Here is an 18,723-nt window from a genome sequence, read left to right as displayed (position 1 = left end):
CTTGAGGGTATTCAAAATTTTCCCCTATGTACAATTGACAAGCTGTTTACTTTTTTCTTCTAAGACTTCCAAAAGAGATTTTGAACTTTTTTCCTGTCTTTCATGTGATCATTCTTGGAGAGTATGTTTTTCTCTTTTGGACAGCTTCCCCACCTGAAAAGCTGGACTGCACAATAGCACTATTTGTAGAATAAATTCTACATGTGTTGCTAAGACGGTGTCTGCATACAGTGGAGCTAAACTGTAGAATTTCAAATTAAAAAAAAGTTAAATGAAAGTTCAATTTTTCCTTCCTTTGAGTTTCTTGGGATAAAACGTGAAAGTGTTCCTTGCAGACACAAAAGTGACTGGCATGCTTTTATTTCTTTTCATTGGTGAGGGCTTAGTTCTCTCAACTGCAAAACCTTATAGGTTAAAACTCAAAAAACCCCCAGCAAATTAAAAATATAGACCCATCTTTTTTTTTTAAAAAAAAATTGGTTTAATCACTTGTGAGATCAGGACAGAATAATTCCCCTCTGGAAGAGAAATTAGGTAAGTCAGAATAGGAATTGGATGATCTTTTCCAAATATTTGTTTATGAAGGGTGGTATGGGGATGAGGGGGATAATAGCAACCACCCCTCAATTTCCCTCTTCATTACTTAGACTGGCCAAATTGGATCCGTCTTTTAATTTCAGGGTGCAGCCTTTCTGAAGGTGGCTGTTCCTCAGTGTCACAGAACTTATAGACAACAGCAGCCAACTCTCATTTCGGCTAGAAGTCTACAGCTTCTCTCTAGCAATTTGATTTCTAACTCCATGGCCGTGGGTATATTGTCTGACTCCTCAAAATCCATGCATGCTGCCAAGCCTGTAAAACATTCTTAGACTTTAAAGAACTGCTTGTGTGATTCATTCCTTCGTGCTGGACTGCAATAGCTGAATATCTGAGTGGAAAGTCGTTATTCCCTGAAGCCTTGTTGTTTAAATCTCTCTTTCTGTTCTACAAGGGCAGCAAATTTCCCATGTTTTACTGAGGATGAAGCATGACGTTGATTCCCAGGGAAATTTTTCATACTTTATGTGCTTTCTCTTAAGAATTTTTTCTGGAACATATAAATTGTACTGGATTAGTGCATAGTCGCTTCGCTCAGTGCTGTTTTGGAAAGCGTCAGGTAATTACTTCTTGGCTCTGCTTTTTGCAAGTCATGCAGGTCACTCTGGATGCTTCTGTGTCTCACCACAGTGTGGTTTCCACCCAACAGTCCGAGCTCTTTCTGCATTCCTTTTAGGCATGCACCTAATGTGTTCAGAGTGGAGCAGATTGAGGCAGCCGCTGCATCCTAGCAATCCTAACCATCAGGATGCTGTAGCCCTCCACAATAAATCAGGGCAAACACAGCAGATAAGCAGCTAGCTAGTTCTGTTTGCAAAGAGGGCTGAGACACAGCTTTATGTAGCTGCCTAGTATTTGTCCTATAAAAATCTCTTCTGACTGTTCTTAAAAAGGAACTCCAACAGTTCCATTGTTTGCACTGGGAATTTTGACAGTTAACTCCATATGACTTGTGGGGTGTTTTTTTGTTACAACCATTCAATGCTGAGTCACGTTTTTTTTTGGCTTCTAAGAGAGAGCAGTGACTTTGCACCTGTTTGCAACCACTTATAAAACTGCATTTTCCTCATCAATATTCTAGTTACTAAGCTATTATATATTGTTTTGAATGTCTGAAGCACTAAAAATACCCAAAGGCTTCATCTCATGGAAAATGCAAAGGGAAATGCTTTGTCTGGTGGTCGCACAACAGAGAAGACAAAATGGGCAAGGTAGTTAAGAAGCAGTGATAGTAGAGAGAATATCGATGAGGAAGATGATAAGGAAATATTTTTGAGTGTAAGGAAATTAGATTAATTTGGAATCTGCAACTTATGATTGTCATATGTTGACATATGTTGTCATATATTGATGTAATTCCTAGGGCAGCACCTCTAGTAATGTTTTCTGGTTTATGATGCTCCTGTTTGCAGAAGACAAGGTGAAAAGGAGACAGTTGGTCATGTTCAGGTAGATGCCCAAGTGGTGTTACCTGTGAACTTGCTGACTTGAGCGATTTTACAAGTGCACCAGATGAACGCAAAACTGTTTGAGGAACAGACTCTAGGAACACACCAAAAATAAGGTAATTAAGGCTTAAAGAAGGCTCGCCCTTGCATCTGGATTGTGTGTAAATTGCCTTTGTTCTTCCTTCCTACTGTTAAAATCGGCAGTAATCTCGTTTTGAGGGAGGTGCCTGGTCACACAGTGCTCCTGAAGGGAAGAACCTAAATGTTCAAACCCATCAGACACAGTTGGTGCAATGGATGCTGAAACCCAAAGACTTGTCTGAAAGTGGCGCTGTAAATGCCTGAGAAAAGGCAAGAATAAGGCCTGAACCCAGATGAGGATGTGCGGGACTCAGCCCCAGAGGTATTGATTTCAGGGCCTTATGAAGAAAGAGTCAGTTGGTTAAAAACTGCATCATATTTCAGTGTAGAACTAGTAATATAAGCTCAAACATTATGGAAAAATAATAATGAGGGACTATTTCTGAGAGGTTCCAGGATTTAAAAGGGGAATCATAGAATCACTTGGTTGGAAAAGACCTTCGAGATCGTTCAGTCCAACTGTACCTGTCCACTACTAAGCCATATCCCTGAGCACCTCATCCAGCCATCTTTTAAATACCTCCAAGGACAGGGACTCGACCACTGCCCTGGGCAGCCTCCACCAGTGCCTGAGAACCTTTTTGGAATGTGCATAAACTGATCCAGGCTGGATGAGACATTGAGCAACCTGATCCAGTGGAAGGTGTCCCTGCCCATGCAAGGGAGCTGGAACTGGATGGGTTTTGAAGTCCCTTCTAACCCACACCATTCTATGATTCTATGATATTTAGGCTTAGAAATTTAAGGTTTGTATTTGTGGATGACTTCTGGGGAAACAATTTCAACTCCCTGAGGAACTGCAGAGAGCTTGAGTGATAGCAACAACCTTAAAGAGCTATTTTACTCTGAAAGAAACCTGCATTTTCTTCTGTTATTGACTGTAACCAGAGAGCTGTTCATATTTTCGGCCTAGATACTACTAATTAAATAAGAAATTGCTGCTTTTTATTTCGGCATCTCCTGCAGAGTTACCCCTGTTCTGGGAGATGGAGGAGATCCTCTCCTGTCTGTAACCACTAACAGAGGTACTTAAAGCTTCATCCTATTTCCCCCATGGAAGCCTGTAGACAACAGTAAGGAATAGGAATATCATGGCTTGAAGGAAATGTAGTTGCGAAGAATGAAATGAAATCAGTGAGTCTATGCAGAGCCTGTGCTAGTGGTGATGTGCAAGTGAGAGACAAAATTCACCTGACTCTGAGGCAAGGATAAACTTCTCAGAGCGGGATGTATAAAGTTCATCTCATGCTTTCTCTTTTTTTTATTTCTAAGTAAATTGCTTTGGACTGGTTGCATGAGGCAATAAATACGAACTCAATGCTTTCCCAAACCTGTTTTGCAAAAGCAGTACCTTTTCCTTTTTTTTATTTTCAAACAGCAGTGAGATAAGAAAGAAGTTGTTGAAAACAGGTAGGAAACCACTTTCCTTCTCAAGCAAGAATACTTTATAAATGTATTAACAGAGGAAGAAACGTAAATAGAAAATTAAAGAGTCATTTTTGGGGATTTGCCTGTACAGGCAACAGAGCTGAATAGAAATGTGGTTACTAGTGAATAGCTAGAACAGCTTGCCCTGTTGCTGTTGGTGCACTCAGATGACCAAAAGGAGCCAAGAAAAATTGTTTAACACTGCTGGAAGTCAGCAGCATTTTTGTGACAAGTATTTACATTTGCCTGTTGTTTTTGGGAGGAGTAGTCCAGTCACTTGGTCATACTTTCTCTTTGCTAAGAAATCCATAGATATTCAAAAGCTTGCTGTCTGTTATAACTGATACATTGATTGTTCTCTGGAACCAGAGGGTCTTTTGATCTTTGCTGAAGGAGTCTTGGCTCAATATCCCCCTTAGTGAGTGAATGGGTAAAGCATAAAGCATATAACAGGGAAAAAAAAAGCAAAGGAGTTGTGGTGAGGTGGGTGCTGGTCTCTTTCCCCAAGTAACAAGTGATGGGATGAGAGGAAATGGCCTCAAGTTGTGCCAGAGGAGGTCTAGATTGGATATTAGGAAAAAATTCTCTACCAGAAGGGTGAAGCCCTGGCAGAGACTGCCCAGGTGGAGTCCCCATATCTGGAGAGGTTTAAAAGCTGTGTCGATGTGGTGCTCAGGGACAGTGGTTTAGTAGTTGGCAGTGTCAGGTTTATGGTTGGACTTACCATAGAATCAGTTATAGGTTGGAAAGGACCTTTAGGACCATCTGGTCCAACCTTTTCGGTTGATCTATGGTTTAACTGAGATGGCCCAGCACCCTGTCACAACGAACCTTAAAAGTGTCCAGTGTAGAGGAATCTTCCCATGGGAGACTTATTCCAATGTTCTCATGGGGAAAAATTTCCTTCTGCAGTCCAACTGGAATCTCCCCAGGAGTGACTTACACCCATTAGCCCTGTGTTTTCCATAAACACTCATAAGGCCAGGCTGGCTGGGGCTTTGAGCAACCTGATCTAGTGGGAGGTGTCCCTAGCCATGGCAGGGGACTGGAACTGGATGGGCTTCGAGGTCCCTTCCAATTCAAACCATTCTATGATTCTGTGATATTAGCCTTAGAAATTTAAGGTGTGTATTTTGTAAAAAGGGAGTCGCCATCCTCTTGCACTTCGTCTACTTGATGATCTTAAAGGTCTTTTCCAAACGATCCTGTGACTCTAAAAGACGCTCCCTGTTGTGGTTTTGGGACAGGTTTTCGGAGTTGTGTGAATCTGGAGAGTTTATGAGGGTGGCAGCCCCAAGGCAGAGCCCGCAGGAGAAGCAGCTCTGTGGTGTATCAGAAATGGGGTCACCAGCAGGTCCAGGGAGGTGATTCTCCCTCTGTACTCGGCACTGGTGAGACAGCACCTCGAATACTGTGTTCAGTTCTGGGCCCCTCACCACAAGAAGGATTTTGGGGCTCTGGAGCGTGTCGAGAGAAGAGCAACGAAGCTGGTGAAGGGGCTGGAGAACAAGTCTTATGAGGAGCGGCTGAGAGAGCTGGGGTTGTTTAGCCTGGAGGAGGCTGAGGGGAGACCTTATTACTCTCTACAACTACCTAAAAGGAGGTTGTGGAGAGGAGGGAGCTGGCCTCTTCTCCCAAGTGACAGAGGACAGGACAAGGGGGAATGCCCTGAAGCTCAGACAGGGGAGGTTCAGGTTAGATATCAGAAAAAAATTCTTCACAGTAAGAGTCATTGGGCACTGGAACAGGCTGCCCAGGGAGGTGGTCGAGTCGCCTTCCCTGGAGGTGTTTAAGGAAAGGGTGGATGAAGTGCTTAGGGACATGGTTTAGGGAGTGTTAGGAATGGTTGGACTCGATGATCCAGTGGGTCCTTTCCAACCTGGTGATTCTGTGGTTCCGCAGCCTCCAGGAGAGCAGGTTTGTCAGGTGAGGGCCTCACACCTCGAGCGCAGCCCCCCCCCCCCCCCTTGCTCCCCCTGCAGGCCTGGAGCGCAGCGGCGCGGGCACCTGACTATCCGCCCTGCAGGGAGGGGCGGGGTGAGGGGGAGGTACTGGCGGCTGATAGAGCACCCAGCGGGGGGCGGGGCCAGAGGAGGTACTGGCAGCTGATAGGCCAACAGGGAGGGGCGGGGTCAGGGAGTCCTACTGGCAGCTGATAGGCCGGTGGGCAGGGAGGGGCGGGGCGTGAGCTTCGTTCTGTCCGCTCGGCGGCGGGCGGGCTCGGGAGGCCCCGGGAGCGGGCGGAGAGGACAGGTAAGGGGTTCGGGGGGGGGGGGGGGGGTGACCGCGTCCCCGCGGGGGAGCGGCAAGCATCGGTGCCCTCCCTGTGTCCTCCTACCCTCCCTCATTATGCACGCGCCGGGCCGGCTTTCCTGTCAGCGCTGTCTCCCCCTGCCGCAAGAGCAGCCTCCACCCCCCCCCCCCCCCCCCGGTGCCAGTGGATGCGCCTGGCGCGCGGGGGGTGCGCGGGGCGGGGCGCGACCATCGCGTGCGGGTGAGGGGTGGGGAGATTGGGGTGAGGTGGAACCCCCTGCTGGATCCGAGCCTGCCTGGGGAGGGAACCTGTGCTCGGTGACGCTTCCAGCTCCGCGAAACCAAGGACAGCGTTGTGGGAGCAGCGGGAAAACCAGTCCCGAGCTACGCCTGTCAGCCGGGACGGGAATTCCATGGCCAAGCCGGTGTTGTGTGAGAAAGGGGGTTGTTCCCTGAAGGCGCTTTCCCTCTCGGGAAGTGCACAAAAGGTGTCGCATTGAACACAGCGACTGCCAAAACCGCTGTCGTATCGGCGAGGGGTTCTGCTCTCAGAGCCCCGCGCGGTTGTGCTGCGTCCCCTGAAGGGCTTCTGCATTTGGAGGTGTTTTATAGCACTTAAAATCAGGGAATGGCTTGGATTGGAAGGGACCTCAAAGTCCATCCAGTTCCAACCTCTCTGCCATGGGCAGGGACACCTTCTGCTGGATGAGGTTGCTCCAAGCCCTGTCTAGCCTGGCCTTGAGCACTTCCAGGGATGGGGCAGCCACGACTATGCTGGGCAACCTGGGCCTGGGCCTCATTGTAAAGCATTTCTTCCTAATAGCAAGACTAAATGTCTCCTCTTACTTTCAAACCATTAACCCATGTCCTGTTGCTACAGGCCCTGCTTAAAAAAGCTTTTCTCTACCTTTCTTATAACACCCAAGGCCACAGTAAGATCTTCTTGGAGACCTTGTTGCTCTTTAACACAAACTGCCAAATCTCAACTGCAGGAGAAGGTTGGATCCTGTAATACTTGTCACTGCAGGGATAGGATGAGAGGGAATGGTTTTAAGCTGAAAGAGGGGAGATTTAGATGAGATCTTAGGAAGAAATGCTTTCCTGTGAGGGTGGTGAGGCACTGGCCCAGGTTGCCCGGAAAAGTTGTGGATCCATACCTGGCCAGATTGGGTGGGGCTTTGAGCAACCTGATCCAGAGAAAGGTGTCCCTGCCCATGGCAGCGGGTTGGAACTGGTTGGGCTTTAAGGTTCTTTCCAACCATTCCTTGATTCTATGATTATACAATGTTTTTTTTCTGTATGCTGAGGTACCCTGTGGTTCTCTGTAATGTGTTGATATTGAGAAACCTGTAGTTAATCTTTAATCTTGCCACCGTAAGTGCACGTGCATCTGATGACTTCTTCAATTTTCCGTATTTTTTTTCCATGATATTTCTATTTTTCATTTTCAGACAGAGTTCAGTCAGAAGAACATATGGCTGGCATATAGTAAGTACGGTGTTCTGTACTGCGCTAAACTGTGCTTAGTGGTAGTTGGGCAGTGCTTTGAACAGGAAAATCTGTCCTTTCATTGACTTTCTCTAACCATCTCCTGCTGTTTGTTTGAACTCATCCTGCTAATGCAGGGAAATCTGTGCTCTTTTGGAGGAGCTTCCATTCTGTTTCACCAGGACTTAGTTGGACTCAATGATCCAGTGGGTCCTTTCCAACCTAGTGCTTCTATGATTCTATGACTTCCTGCCTGAGTCTGTATATGTTGGATGTTACTAATACCTCAGGCAGCTGTGTTTGCTCAGAACAGAAGCTACTCCTGTTGGACAATGCCTTTTTGTCTTTCCCCTTTCTTTATAAGAGTTTTCAACCTTTTGTGTTGGTTTTGCCTTCCCAGGTACGCGTGTGTGGCGTTGACTGGTTGTGATGTTCTGACACCCGAGCTAGCAGTCTCTGGAGGCAATCATGGGTGCAGAACATGCTATTGCTGTGACATTGCATGGGTCAGTACTGTTTCATGACATGGTAATACATTTCTAGACCCAGATGGAAATCCCACAGTGTAAGGATGTGCACGCTTTGGTCAGGGCAAACGTGGGAAGTCATTTATGGTGTTGGGTGTGTGAATGGTTGTAACGCTTGGGGCTTCATGTCACCTGCCCTCAATACGAGCTTTTTGCCTGCCTGCTGTGTTTTGGTAGTTTGTGCACTGAATTCTTTCCACTTGTGTGACAGGTTGTATTCTCCCCTCTGCCCCCTCAGAGTAGAAGATGCCCTGGATATTTGCAAACACAGAGATTCCAGTCTGTTCTGTCTGCTTTTCTATGTGCCACAACATTCTTTGTATTAATTTTCAAACGTCTCTGCTGATTTCTACTTCCAGCAGTTTTTGTCACCGTACTTTACAAATCTCACCTCTTTCTGTTACCCTCAGGTCAGTCATCTCTGGCTGCTTTCCATTGTTTCTGTTGTTTCCTCACTGTTGTACTGGCAGCACTGTACAAAAAGCTTTTAATTCCTTTGGCTGTCATCTCTTCTGTATTTGTGCACACTGCTTTTTCTTTCGTGGGTTTCCTGAGTGTCTGTCATGCTACCTGTGAAGAACTGTTGTGGAGTGATGTTTTGCAGAGCTTTGCTTTGTTTTCTTTTGCCATAGCTTCGGAACAAATACCAGGTGGTAACAAATCTATTTCACTGTTGCCCTACCAAAGAGATTGAATTAGTGATTTGCAGCTTAAGAGACTTACTAGTCCATCATGCATGAAAGTCATTGCTGTCATGTTTACGATGACTATAAAGCCATGCAAAATGTAAACTCCAACTTTTCCTTACCTGCTGAAAAAAATAATTGAAATGATAAGTGATATTTTGGCCTTATTGAATCTAAGAATGCTTCAGTAAATTCATAATGCTGTGAGAAGAAATAATCCTGCCCCGTCCCAGTGGCTGCCTCCTTGATCTTTCATTTTTGTCAGCACATGCGTTTGTAAGGTGCATAAGACCGAGGCAATAAACTAGATGGAGAAAAATGAGCGTTTTTCATCTGGATCTACGCTCCAAGCTGAGGACAGGGTGAGCTGTGCACAGTGTGCAAGAAGAGGAGGTTTTCATTTATTTACTTGCAGATTAGCAACTGTAATCCACTGCTAAAATTCCTTTTATATCCTTTTATATTAGAATGTAGATTATGTAAGTTCCCAAATAGTGTGACAAACTTACTGGGCAAGTACTAGAATTCATCTATTCCCATGGCTTGTGTGTAGGACGCAAAACCCAAAATAAGTCTCAAAACCAGACTACTTTTTAAATATATCCTGTTCACTTATGTGTATAAATTAAATGTGATAAAAACACTGTGAATTCTTTCCTTCAAGCACACTGGCTAAGCAAATTCCTGAGTCAAGCGCTGTACATCAATCTCCAGAAACAAAGTTTAGATTGTCTGCTAGGAGCACTGCTTGTACTCGCAGTATTTAACCATGAAACTTGAAGAAGAAGAATCTCAGTTTTCTGACTGTAGTTGTAGTCTCCGATAGGGCACTAATGCCTGTTTCTATTCAGAATAATTCATGTTTTTTGATATTTGTTATGGAATTTTCCTAAGAGGGACTCCTAAAGTGGTAACGAGGGCTCTTTTGATCTTAGCAAGTGAACCATAACTAGAAGGTAACCTGACCTGCTTGTTGGAGAACGTCACTAGCGCTCTGTATGGCAACTTAATCTATCTTTTCTCTGGTAGGCTGCTCTGAGGCCTGAGAAGTTGGCTGGAAACAACATCAGGGCGGGGTTACAACACTGTGGTAAGTACGCTGCTTAAAATGTAGAGGGGAGATGCTGGGAAAGGAGCTGATTTTTGAGTCCAGGAGTGAGTCACTGGGTGACAAATTGTCTGAGTGGGAAGATTAAAGTGCTGAGAATTTTAAGAGGAGAAGGCTGTAGCTGGTAGAAGGTCTTTGCTGAAGGTGAAGGGAAGGAGTGTGTGAAAAGGTACTTGATGCTCCATGTTTTCATAGAACTGTAAAATATACTAATCCATTCATCATCACCATGTGCTTGCTAATTACAGCGTTGTTATTTTCAGTACTGCTCAAGTGGAAAACTGGGGAGAAATACTGTGCTGTCCATGAATATGCAAATGTTGTGGTGAAATCAAAACTAGAAATTGAATATCCTTGACATCATACTCACTGGCTCTTCCTAACTAACATTATAAGTTTGTAAAAATAGTAATAGTAAAAGGCAGTAATAGTAAAAGGTAGTAATCCTCCACGTTTTCAAAAAGGGAATATTTTAGTCTTATTGCGCATTATATCTTGCTACAATAGGACTGATTCAAGGTAATTGTAATGCGGTCATTGATGCACTTTTTCCTCCTGCAGTGGCTTTCTAGAAGATGACCATAGAGGATCTCCCAGAACCTTCCTTTGAAGGAGATACCCTCATTGAAAGAGAGCGGTTCTTGTTCCCAAGCTCTGAAACTTCTGTTACTTTTTCTGTTGCTGCAGCACCGATGCCTTCTGATTGCGGTAAGTACCTTTAACAGAAAATTAGTTTGTCAGCATAGGAAAAGGTATTTGAATAGGAGATTTTAAGAAAAGCTGTCAACTCCTGATTTATTCCTTCTTTCCAGAACAACTTTACTGCTTGTTAAATGAATTATTTTATTATTTTTTAAAGGAAATGAAATAGGAATACCCAGGCTTTTTGTATTTTTCTTATTGCATACGTTTTAAATTATCTTACTCTTTCTTCTGTGAGTGTGGTCAGATGTTTGTAGGTTTTTTTTATATCTTGGTTGTAGAACTGGAAATTGTGTTAAGATGTAAAATTGCAGTAATTAAATGTGATGTAGATGCTTAGCTACATTTAAAAACTCTAGTTACACTTTTTATGCTTTCAGTATGCAAACAATACACCATGGGAGATATTTCTACTGGAAGTGTAGGTGTTTGAGGTGGTAAGGACTGAAATTAAAGTTAACAGAAAATTATAGCAAGTGTTGGTGATTGGCTTTCAATATAATGTTGAATTGTCTTCACATGTTTAAATTTTCTTTGTTATATAGAATTATATTTAAACCATGTTATATATTAAAATGTCTCTGTAGGTAAGGGTCTTTATAGATAACTACATTTATAATGCCTTTGAATATTGCAGAAGGTGTTAATAGCATCTGTATACCTTAAAGATTACTGTTTCCACCTCTCTTCCCCGCATTGAATACAAGAATCAACTGTATTTGGGAGAAATAAATGTGTGTAATGTAATGTTCCATCTTTGACAGACTTAGCATTCTTGTGGTCCATTTGATGAGTTGGGGATGTAGCAGTTCAATGTGATATATTTGAGTACGCGTCTTTACAGGTTTAGTCCTGTCCTCGTAAGTTGACTGCCCTCTTCTACTCTTAAGTATTGCCATAGTTTATTGCACTGTGTTTTCTTAACCCGTAGAAAAATTTCCCATTCATCCTTTTTTAAGTGTTGTAAAGTGTGTTGTGATGTCTTTGATAGCACTGCAGCATCACTGCTGTCTGTCCTACTCAGTCTGTGCCTGCTTGCTGAACAAAAACATTCAGTGATATTGCTGAATCTGGGTGAAGCAGATTAAACCACAACAAAGGTTCTTGGTCATTATCTTAAATACATTGATTTTTCCTTAATACAGTTAAGGACTGTGATCAGTGTACAGGAAAGATGGAGGTGGAGAAAGGAATGTTTTGAAGTATCTAGATGCCATTGCCATCCTTTCGTGGAATTTTTTGTTTTAACGCGTTCTCTGTAACGTTTCTTCAGTTTGCAGACTCTACGGTGGATCATTTGTTAAGCTCTTGTGATAGTTGTTATTAACACTTAATACATTCTCAGGTTTTTACACTGCCATGCTGATCATAAAAATCTGTTAGAACTGATTCCCGATACATAATTCAGTTTGGGTTCAAGGCAGAAAGCTTCCTTTTAGAGTAAGAATGATACATGTTGTGTGAGATCATTAATCTTGCTGGCTAGTTGTCTATTTACTTCACAGCTTTCAGGCTGAGATCAGCTGTGGTTTGATAAGTTAGCAGATGAATTCTTAGATCTGTGTTGAGGCATGGGTTGTAGGTAAGCAACACACTTTGTGAAGTGCCTGGAGAGAAGGCGTTTGTGATTTTATATGCTAGGTACAAATATATCTTCACGTTAAACATCAGTGACATTGTCTTCCCTTTTCATCCTTGTTGAATCTATCTAGAATTCTAGATAGCCAGGAAATGAGTTCCCCACGTGCTTTTATTGTTAATCCAGTCTGGGAGAGGTTCTCTTTCTGAGGAGAGGCTCTGATGATTCACCTAGGGGTGGTGTGTCCTGTGTCACACACCCAGATGGCTGATGCTCTGTTTTGCTTATCCTGTATGTCTACTCTGAGAGCCTTGTAGCTGTGATGGGTGCAACCTGACACTGAGTTTATTTCAAACCTTTTTAAAAGGCAGCTCCCTGGTAGCTGCAGTGGGGGTAAAAGTTCAGTGTTTTCCACAGTTCATTCATTTGCTGAGGGCAGTGTGTTCTGCTACCATTCCCTCTCCTAATAGTCGTCGCTGTCTGGACTCTTTCATGCAATTTCCAGAGCTGGAAGAAATTCCATGGATTTAAAACACCATATGTGTATAAACATGCACGCTCATACACCTGTAAGTAACATGAAATATCATACTTTAATAATAGGTTTTCACGTCTATACTTAGGGTTGCCTGAAATGACATGAGGCTTAAAATCCTAAAAATATATCTTTTTTCTGATCTTGACTTGGTGGCTTAGTTCTTTCAAGATGTTTGCAGCTGCAGCTGCCACCAGCTGGTACATTCATGAAATCTGAAAACAATGGAGGCCAGAGAATGCCTTCCTGATTTGTGCACTGTTTGTGTTTTGGTATGGCTTGTGTAAATTGTGGTGGAAGGAGAAGAAAGAGACGTAGTTCTGTAACATGGAGAAATTGCGTATGCGTTTAATCCCTGAGAGATCAGCAGGCTTGCCTGTGCTTGGGCACAGTTTGGAACCAGCGATCTCTGGCAAGCTGAAAGGAAGAGTTAAGCCCTCATTAGTGTAATCCATGCCCGTCCCTGTTCATCCATCCCTAAACTTAGTCAGTGTTCCACTACCACTATACTGATTGTTGATTCAGAATCATAAGCAAGACGTTGGTATTAAAGGAAAAATAGGCAAGATGTTAAAGGAAGGCTTCTAAATGAATTCAACACTGAAATGTTCAGTGTATTTAGGAGTGAAGTGACTCTGCTGTTCTTTTCCTCTGAGTTTGCAAAACTAGGTGCATGTTAGAACTGACAGTTGTGCCTAATGATTCCTTTTTCTTAACAGAGTTTTCCTTCTTTGACCCCAATGACGCAGCCTGCCAAGAAATACTTTTCGACCCCAAAACATCAGTTTCCGAATTGTTTGCGATATTAAGGCAATGGGTTCCGCAGGTCCAGCAGAACATTGATATTATTGGGAATGAGGTGAGGTGTAGATAAAAGTCCTTGAATGCTTTCAGGAATATGGTGACAACAAATAAACCCAGTTCATTCAGAAGCAGAACTAGTCCTAAACACAAGTGCAGTTTCTGCATTTTCAGGAGTAGTTGCTGATCTGTGCCTTGTTTTCCAAGTTGTTGGCTTTCATTTGGAAAAGAAACACGGTGGATAAAAATTCAGTACCTTTTGAATAGATGGCAGAAACAATGTTTCCTCTCAAAGCAGTTGTGTAGAGGTCCTTCATATTGATGTTTCAGTTCCACTATTAACAGTAATCATACGCTCCAATCCACAAAGTTACAGTGAGGCCTGGCCTTAAGGGCCATGTTTCCAAGGCACAGAACAAGTTAAGATCATGACTCTTTGCAGCCTGCAGTTGGCTGCTTTCAGAAGACACCCAGCTTCGTGCAATTTCGTCCTACATTCTTGATTTTTTTTTAGTGGATTATGAGCTTGTCTAGGCAGGTGGGGAAGTATGGTTGGGGTCTTCCTACTGTAGTGTAACCGGGGCCTTTCTTTTCGGAGGGAGAAGGGGATTGCTGAGAGATCAAAGAACAAGGAGAGACTTCATAAATTATGTCATTTTCCTATCATTTGGTTATGCAGTTAACTTTTCAGCTGTGAAATATATGTCGTAAGTAATAACATGAAGAAACTTTAAAATCTGTAAGCTATGAAGGGTAATGATGTGCATGTAATGTTATTTATTATAATTGTGCATGTTGATCAGTTCTGCAGTTATAGTCTGTTCTGGCAGGCTTCTTTGTTATTAGCCCTTTAACTGAATCCCAGAGTTAGTACCTCTGAAACAGTGCACTGAATGGTGCTGATGTCAGATATGCCAGAGCTGAAATGCGCCTGTTTTCTGTTCATCTCTCAGATCATTAAAAGGGGCTGTAATGTGAATGACAGAGATGGACTGACTGATATGACTCTCCTGCATTACACTTGCAAATCAGGGGCTCATGGTATTGGTGAGTAAAGAAACATCATTATAGCTGTAAAAAAGTCCTTGATCACAAAGGCTAATCCCACTAACTGTTAGAGAAGTTCTCGCAGTAGATTTTTTAGTGCTTGGTTTTGGCTCTTCTAGCGGCATCAGAAAGGAAGAGGCAGAGCTGCAGTGCAGTTATGGCTGTGGCGATTGAGTGCAAGCTGAGTTAGTGGTAAAGGGACTGCAAATAGTGGTATGTGCATGAACATCTATTTACTGTGGCAAAGGCTGTTTCAGACTGAGATGCAAACTAAGCTATCGCAGTCACTGAAACTAGAACATTTAGGTGACTGGCTCTTTGTTTTCTTCCACCCTGTTGACATAAGAAGAACACAATAATCTCTATTTACATTATGGTGTTCATGAGTACTGAAAATAAGAGCATCTTTAACTCTGTCTGGACATCTCTACTTTTCTGTGTTTTGCTGCTTTTTTGTTGGCCCAGACCCAGTTCTCCTCTGAATTTGACCTAAGTTTCTAAGTGAGGTCTGGCAGAGGTCAGCTTTCCTGGTGGTGGCAGAGCTTTTAACATATGCTGCGTTGTAGAGCGTAATTTCTTTCTTCTATCAGGTACTAAAATCCTTGGTTTTGATGGGTGACGTTATCTACATTAGAGATGAGCAGGTAGTGTTATTATATATTGCAGCAGAGATTTCAGCCCTTTATGATAAAAGGACATCCTTCTCCTAAAGGGAAAGATATAATTACTCTGTTGTGAGCTGTTGGGGTTTAATGTACATTTGTTATGCATAAGTATGTGTGTATTTTTGAGGTAAAATACATCTCTAATGCATGCTTAGCAAAATCTGCCTTGCAGGTGATGTTGAAACCGCTGTAAAATTTGCGATGCAGCTCATTGATTTGGGTGCTGATAGCAGTTTACGCAGCCGCTGGACCAATATGAATGCCTTGCATTACGCTGCCTACTTTGATGTTCCGGAACTTATCAGTGTCATTTTGAAAAACGCAAAGCCAAAAGGTAGGCATTGTCACTTTTGTTCCATGTAGTTGTCCCTGTTTTGTTGCTTTCTTGACTGTAGTCTGGTGAGTAGTGGGGTTTGTTTATCCGCTATAGATAAATGTTTTCTAATTTCTTATTCTTACAGTCAGCCTCGTGGATTCATGTTTCTCTTAACCTATTTTTTTTATTGTGGTTAATACACAGATTTCATTGCTGGTTTTTAAAATTGATAAACTTGCGCTTTGTATAGGATGGTGGAGAAGTATCCAATAGAACAGAAAGCAGGTAGGATAACTCTGAGTTGTTGAAGACTAAGAGAATGTATGCAGGAAAACCAAATATATAACTATTCTGAGAGATTCTTAGGGATTTTAAGATTCCTTAAAAACTGAGAAAAAAGTTTGAAATGCTGGGAGAAGAGTAAAGGAGAAGTGGAGATTTGGCAACATTATGTGGCAAACTAATGACTAATGCAACATTTACACGCTCATTTTTCCCACTTCTTGGCTATCCAGAAGGTTATAGGTAAGGAACAGTTTGACCTAGTGTTTGGCCTAAGCATTTTGGAATGATAATCTGAAGGAAGCAGTAATTGGAGCCCTATTTGTACTAATGGAAATACAGAAATGATTCTGCACCATTTATTCCTCATTTGGTCAGGATATCCAAACCAGTAAGCAATTTTAATACTAAAACTGTACAAATGTTAACTTGTTCTACTGAATATCCTACTGATTGTGCTGTGCTGCAAAATGATTAATGCCCCTTTTCAGCTAGTTGTAGTTACAGACACTGTCTCTGGATTCTGAAAGACTGGTAGGTGTTTGGAGCACACAAGGCTTCCTTGCCATGCCATGAATCATTGCGGAGGTAGTTGTTAAACAGAGCTGTTCCTAGTAGGACATGCTCGAGAGGTAACGTGTAGGTTGGTAACAAAAGACATAACACAACTGCACAGTAGTGAAGTCCCCATCGCATTCCTGTAGTCTGGTCTCTATAATTCACATCAGCCGATCAGTTGTCTTTCAGGCCTCATTTATGTTTAGTGTTCTCATATCCTGTGCAGTGCCTACAGGAGGGGTGGGAATTCACTCTGATTTCCAAGGAAACCACTATTTAAACGTTTTGGGGGTTGGAGGCTCTTGGAGAAGCAGATGATTTTTTTTTAACCTCAGAAAATATATAAAATGATTTGCCCTGTGAAATGAAAATATGAATGGTCTGAATTAACAGAATAATCATAGCTCACTATGTCAGACGGCAGCTTGCAAGGCATAGGGCAGCTTGCAAGGCATGCATAAAAGGCAACTGTATTGTGGATGGGTCCATTCTGAACTGGGGAGAAAAGGGTTATTAAGATGTAAATAGCTTTTCAAGGCAGTGGTGTGCTAGCTCTGAGACACCTGCTGTGAGACAGGCAGTACCACAGAGGTTTCCTTTTCATTCACTGATAAAATCTTTCCTTTCTTATGCTCTGCAGTTAAACTCTTTATACAGATTTACTCCTCAGGTGTCAGAGTAGAGAGCGAGTTGGATCTTAGATTTTTAGAGGTTTTGAGTATAAGAATGGTTAAAGCCTTAAGAACTAGAAATGTGTGGTGCCATTTGGCAGTCACTGTAACCTTTGTAGGTTGCTAAGGACAGACCATTGCTGCATATTGATTTCTGATGAGTATTTCTGCAAGTTGGTTTCTGTGTTTGCAGAAAATACTTGATAGCCTTACTGCACATGGAAGTTTGAATGGTTGCATATAACTACACAGGTTTTACTCAGTTCTAAACTGTCAGTGGTCTTGAGATTCTGTATTAAAAGGTACCTTTGGATTTGTAGCTGTCATTATGATTGTGTCATGTGGACGCAGTCTCTTTCCATGCATGTGCCAATTAATTTAACCTTGCTAAGTGTGTATTCATATTCCTGCAATTGTAGAACTGTTTAAATCTGATCTCACATTTGTTATCTTTGATCTTTATAAAAATCAGAATCAATCTATTAGTATGTATAAAACTGACATATCTTTGCAGATGTATAAGTATACATGTTCTCTGTATGCTGATGTTTTATTTGCCCCAAAACGTTAATTTAGTGTAACTATATAGGGATGTTGATTCAGTTGGGAGATACTTTGTGTGTCACATGGTGTTTTTTGGGACAGAGGCTGATGCTGGAAGACACTAGGAGACTCTACAGCCCTGAGATGAAAAGATTTATGTTCCCTACCAGTATTTCAAATTGGAATTTTATTGTTATTGCTAATACTTGTTGGCCTTTGGTTAGTGTATTAAATCAGCTGACATTTTAATTAACAGTCATATATATAATTGACCCAAGTGGACATCTCTCTTGTGTGACTTAGGAGAGGAGCCAAACACTAAATAAACGTTAAAACTCTGGTCTTCTCAAACAGCAATAACTTCAAAGCAGGTGGGAAGATACATGGGGAACAACTGACAGCAATATGTATTGTGCTAAATCTCCTGTATTCAGTGCAATGCTCCATTTTCCAGACTAACAGTGCAAGACCCTTCAGAGCACATGAAGGAATGATAGAAACCGCCAGCTTTTACCTCGTTTCTGGCCATTAGTAATTAAAGCAATGTGAAGCAGAGATTTAATCAGTTTTCCCTTGCCCCACTGCCTGCTCACAAAAGAAGACAACTGGTTGAACATGCATCTCGTTTGAATATTTGACATCTAGAAGCAATACAATATAAATGTTTCTGAAACATTAATTTACATGCACACCTAAAATTACTGACTCATTAATCTTAGCACAGTAGATAGAGTGTCCTGAATCGCAACAATATTGTGGTTCAGTCAGCAGTGTTACGGAACGAATGAAAGTAAAGGCTTATCTTCCAGAGTAGCTCACGGTATGAATAAACAGATGCAGATAGGGCTTATATTCTGTGTAGAATTGCTTCTCGTGTGCATGTAGTACATAAATGATGGTGTTTATGTAAATGTTAACTAAAACTGTAAATATCAGTGTCCTTGCGAGGAGTCATTCATTCATGTAACAGACTTGCATAGCTGACATATGATGTTTAATTGCAGATGTAGATGCCACCTGCAGCGATTTTGATTTTGGAACAGCTTTGCACATCGCTGCATTTAACCTGTGTACGGGAGCTGTCAAGTGCTTACTGGAACATGGAGCAAATCCTGCCTTTAGGGTAAGGAGTCAGGTTGTCAATTCATCCAAACATGAAAGATGTTCCTGGAAAATTGAACAGTCTGGTTTTGGTCTGCTGAAAATGTGTTCTGTTGAGCGATGGTGCTTCAGACTAGTTACTGATAACTCAGTGTGCTTTGCATCACCTCTGTGTTGAAGTTTGTGGATTGCATTGGTCTGGTTCTTGAGTTCCAGTAGCTTTCAAGGTGTTCTGTTTGTTGCTTGA

The 18,723-nt window shown here is 42.2% G+C and overlaps 1 protein-coding gene across 3 annotated transcripts in view; it reads left to right on the top strand.

Annotated features, from left to right (window-relative positions):
* The first annotated feature begins 5,767 nt into the window (after positions 1-5,767).
* Positions 5,768-18,723, top strand: part of CLIP4 (CAP-Gly domain containing linker protein family member 4) — a 32,653-nt gene continuing 19,697 nt past the window's right edge. The window contains exons 1-9 of one of the 3 annotated variants that reach the window (XM_054063136.1): positions 5,768-5,867; positions 7,319-7,355; positions 7,756-7,861; positions 9,598-9,658; positions 10,238-10,384; positions 13,212-13,351; positions 14,247-14,340; positions 15,178-15,339; positions 18,380-18,498. In XM_054063136.1, the coding sequence (XP_053919111.1) occupies positions 10,252-10,384; positions 13,212-13,351; positions 14,247-14,340; positions 15,178-15,339; positions 18,380-18,498 (648 nt within the window). In that variant the 5' untranslated portion in view covers positions 5,768-5,867; positions 7,319-7,355; positions 7,756-7,861; positions 9,598-9,658; positions 10,238-10,251. Of the gene's footprint in view, positions 5,868-7,318; positions 7,356-7,755; positions 7,862-8,120; positions 8,293-9,597; positions 9,659-10,237; positions 10,385-13,211; positions 13,352-14,246; positions 14,341-15,177; positions 15,340-18,379; positions 18,499-18,723 lie in introns of those variants that run through there. The other 2 variants (XM_054063137.1, XM_009562554.2) reach the window with 2 other exon arrangements.

The sequence above is a fragment of the Cuculus canorus genome, chromosome 3 (genome assembly GCF_017976375.1).
Source record: "Cuculus canorus isolate bCucCan1 chromosome 3, bCucCan1.pri, whole genome shotgun sequence".
NCBI classification, from domain to species: domain Eukaryota; kingdom Metazoa; phylum Chordata; class Aves; order Cuculiformes; family Cuculidae; genus Cuculus; species Cuculus canorus.
The sequence above is the reverse complement of the archived record's forward strand: the minus strand, read 5'-3'. Positions and strand labels throughout refer to the sequence as shown.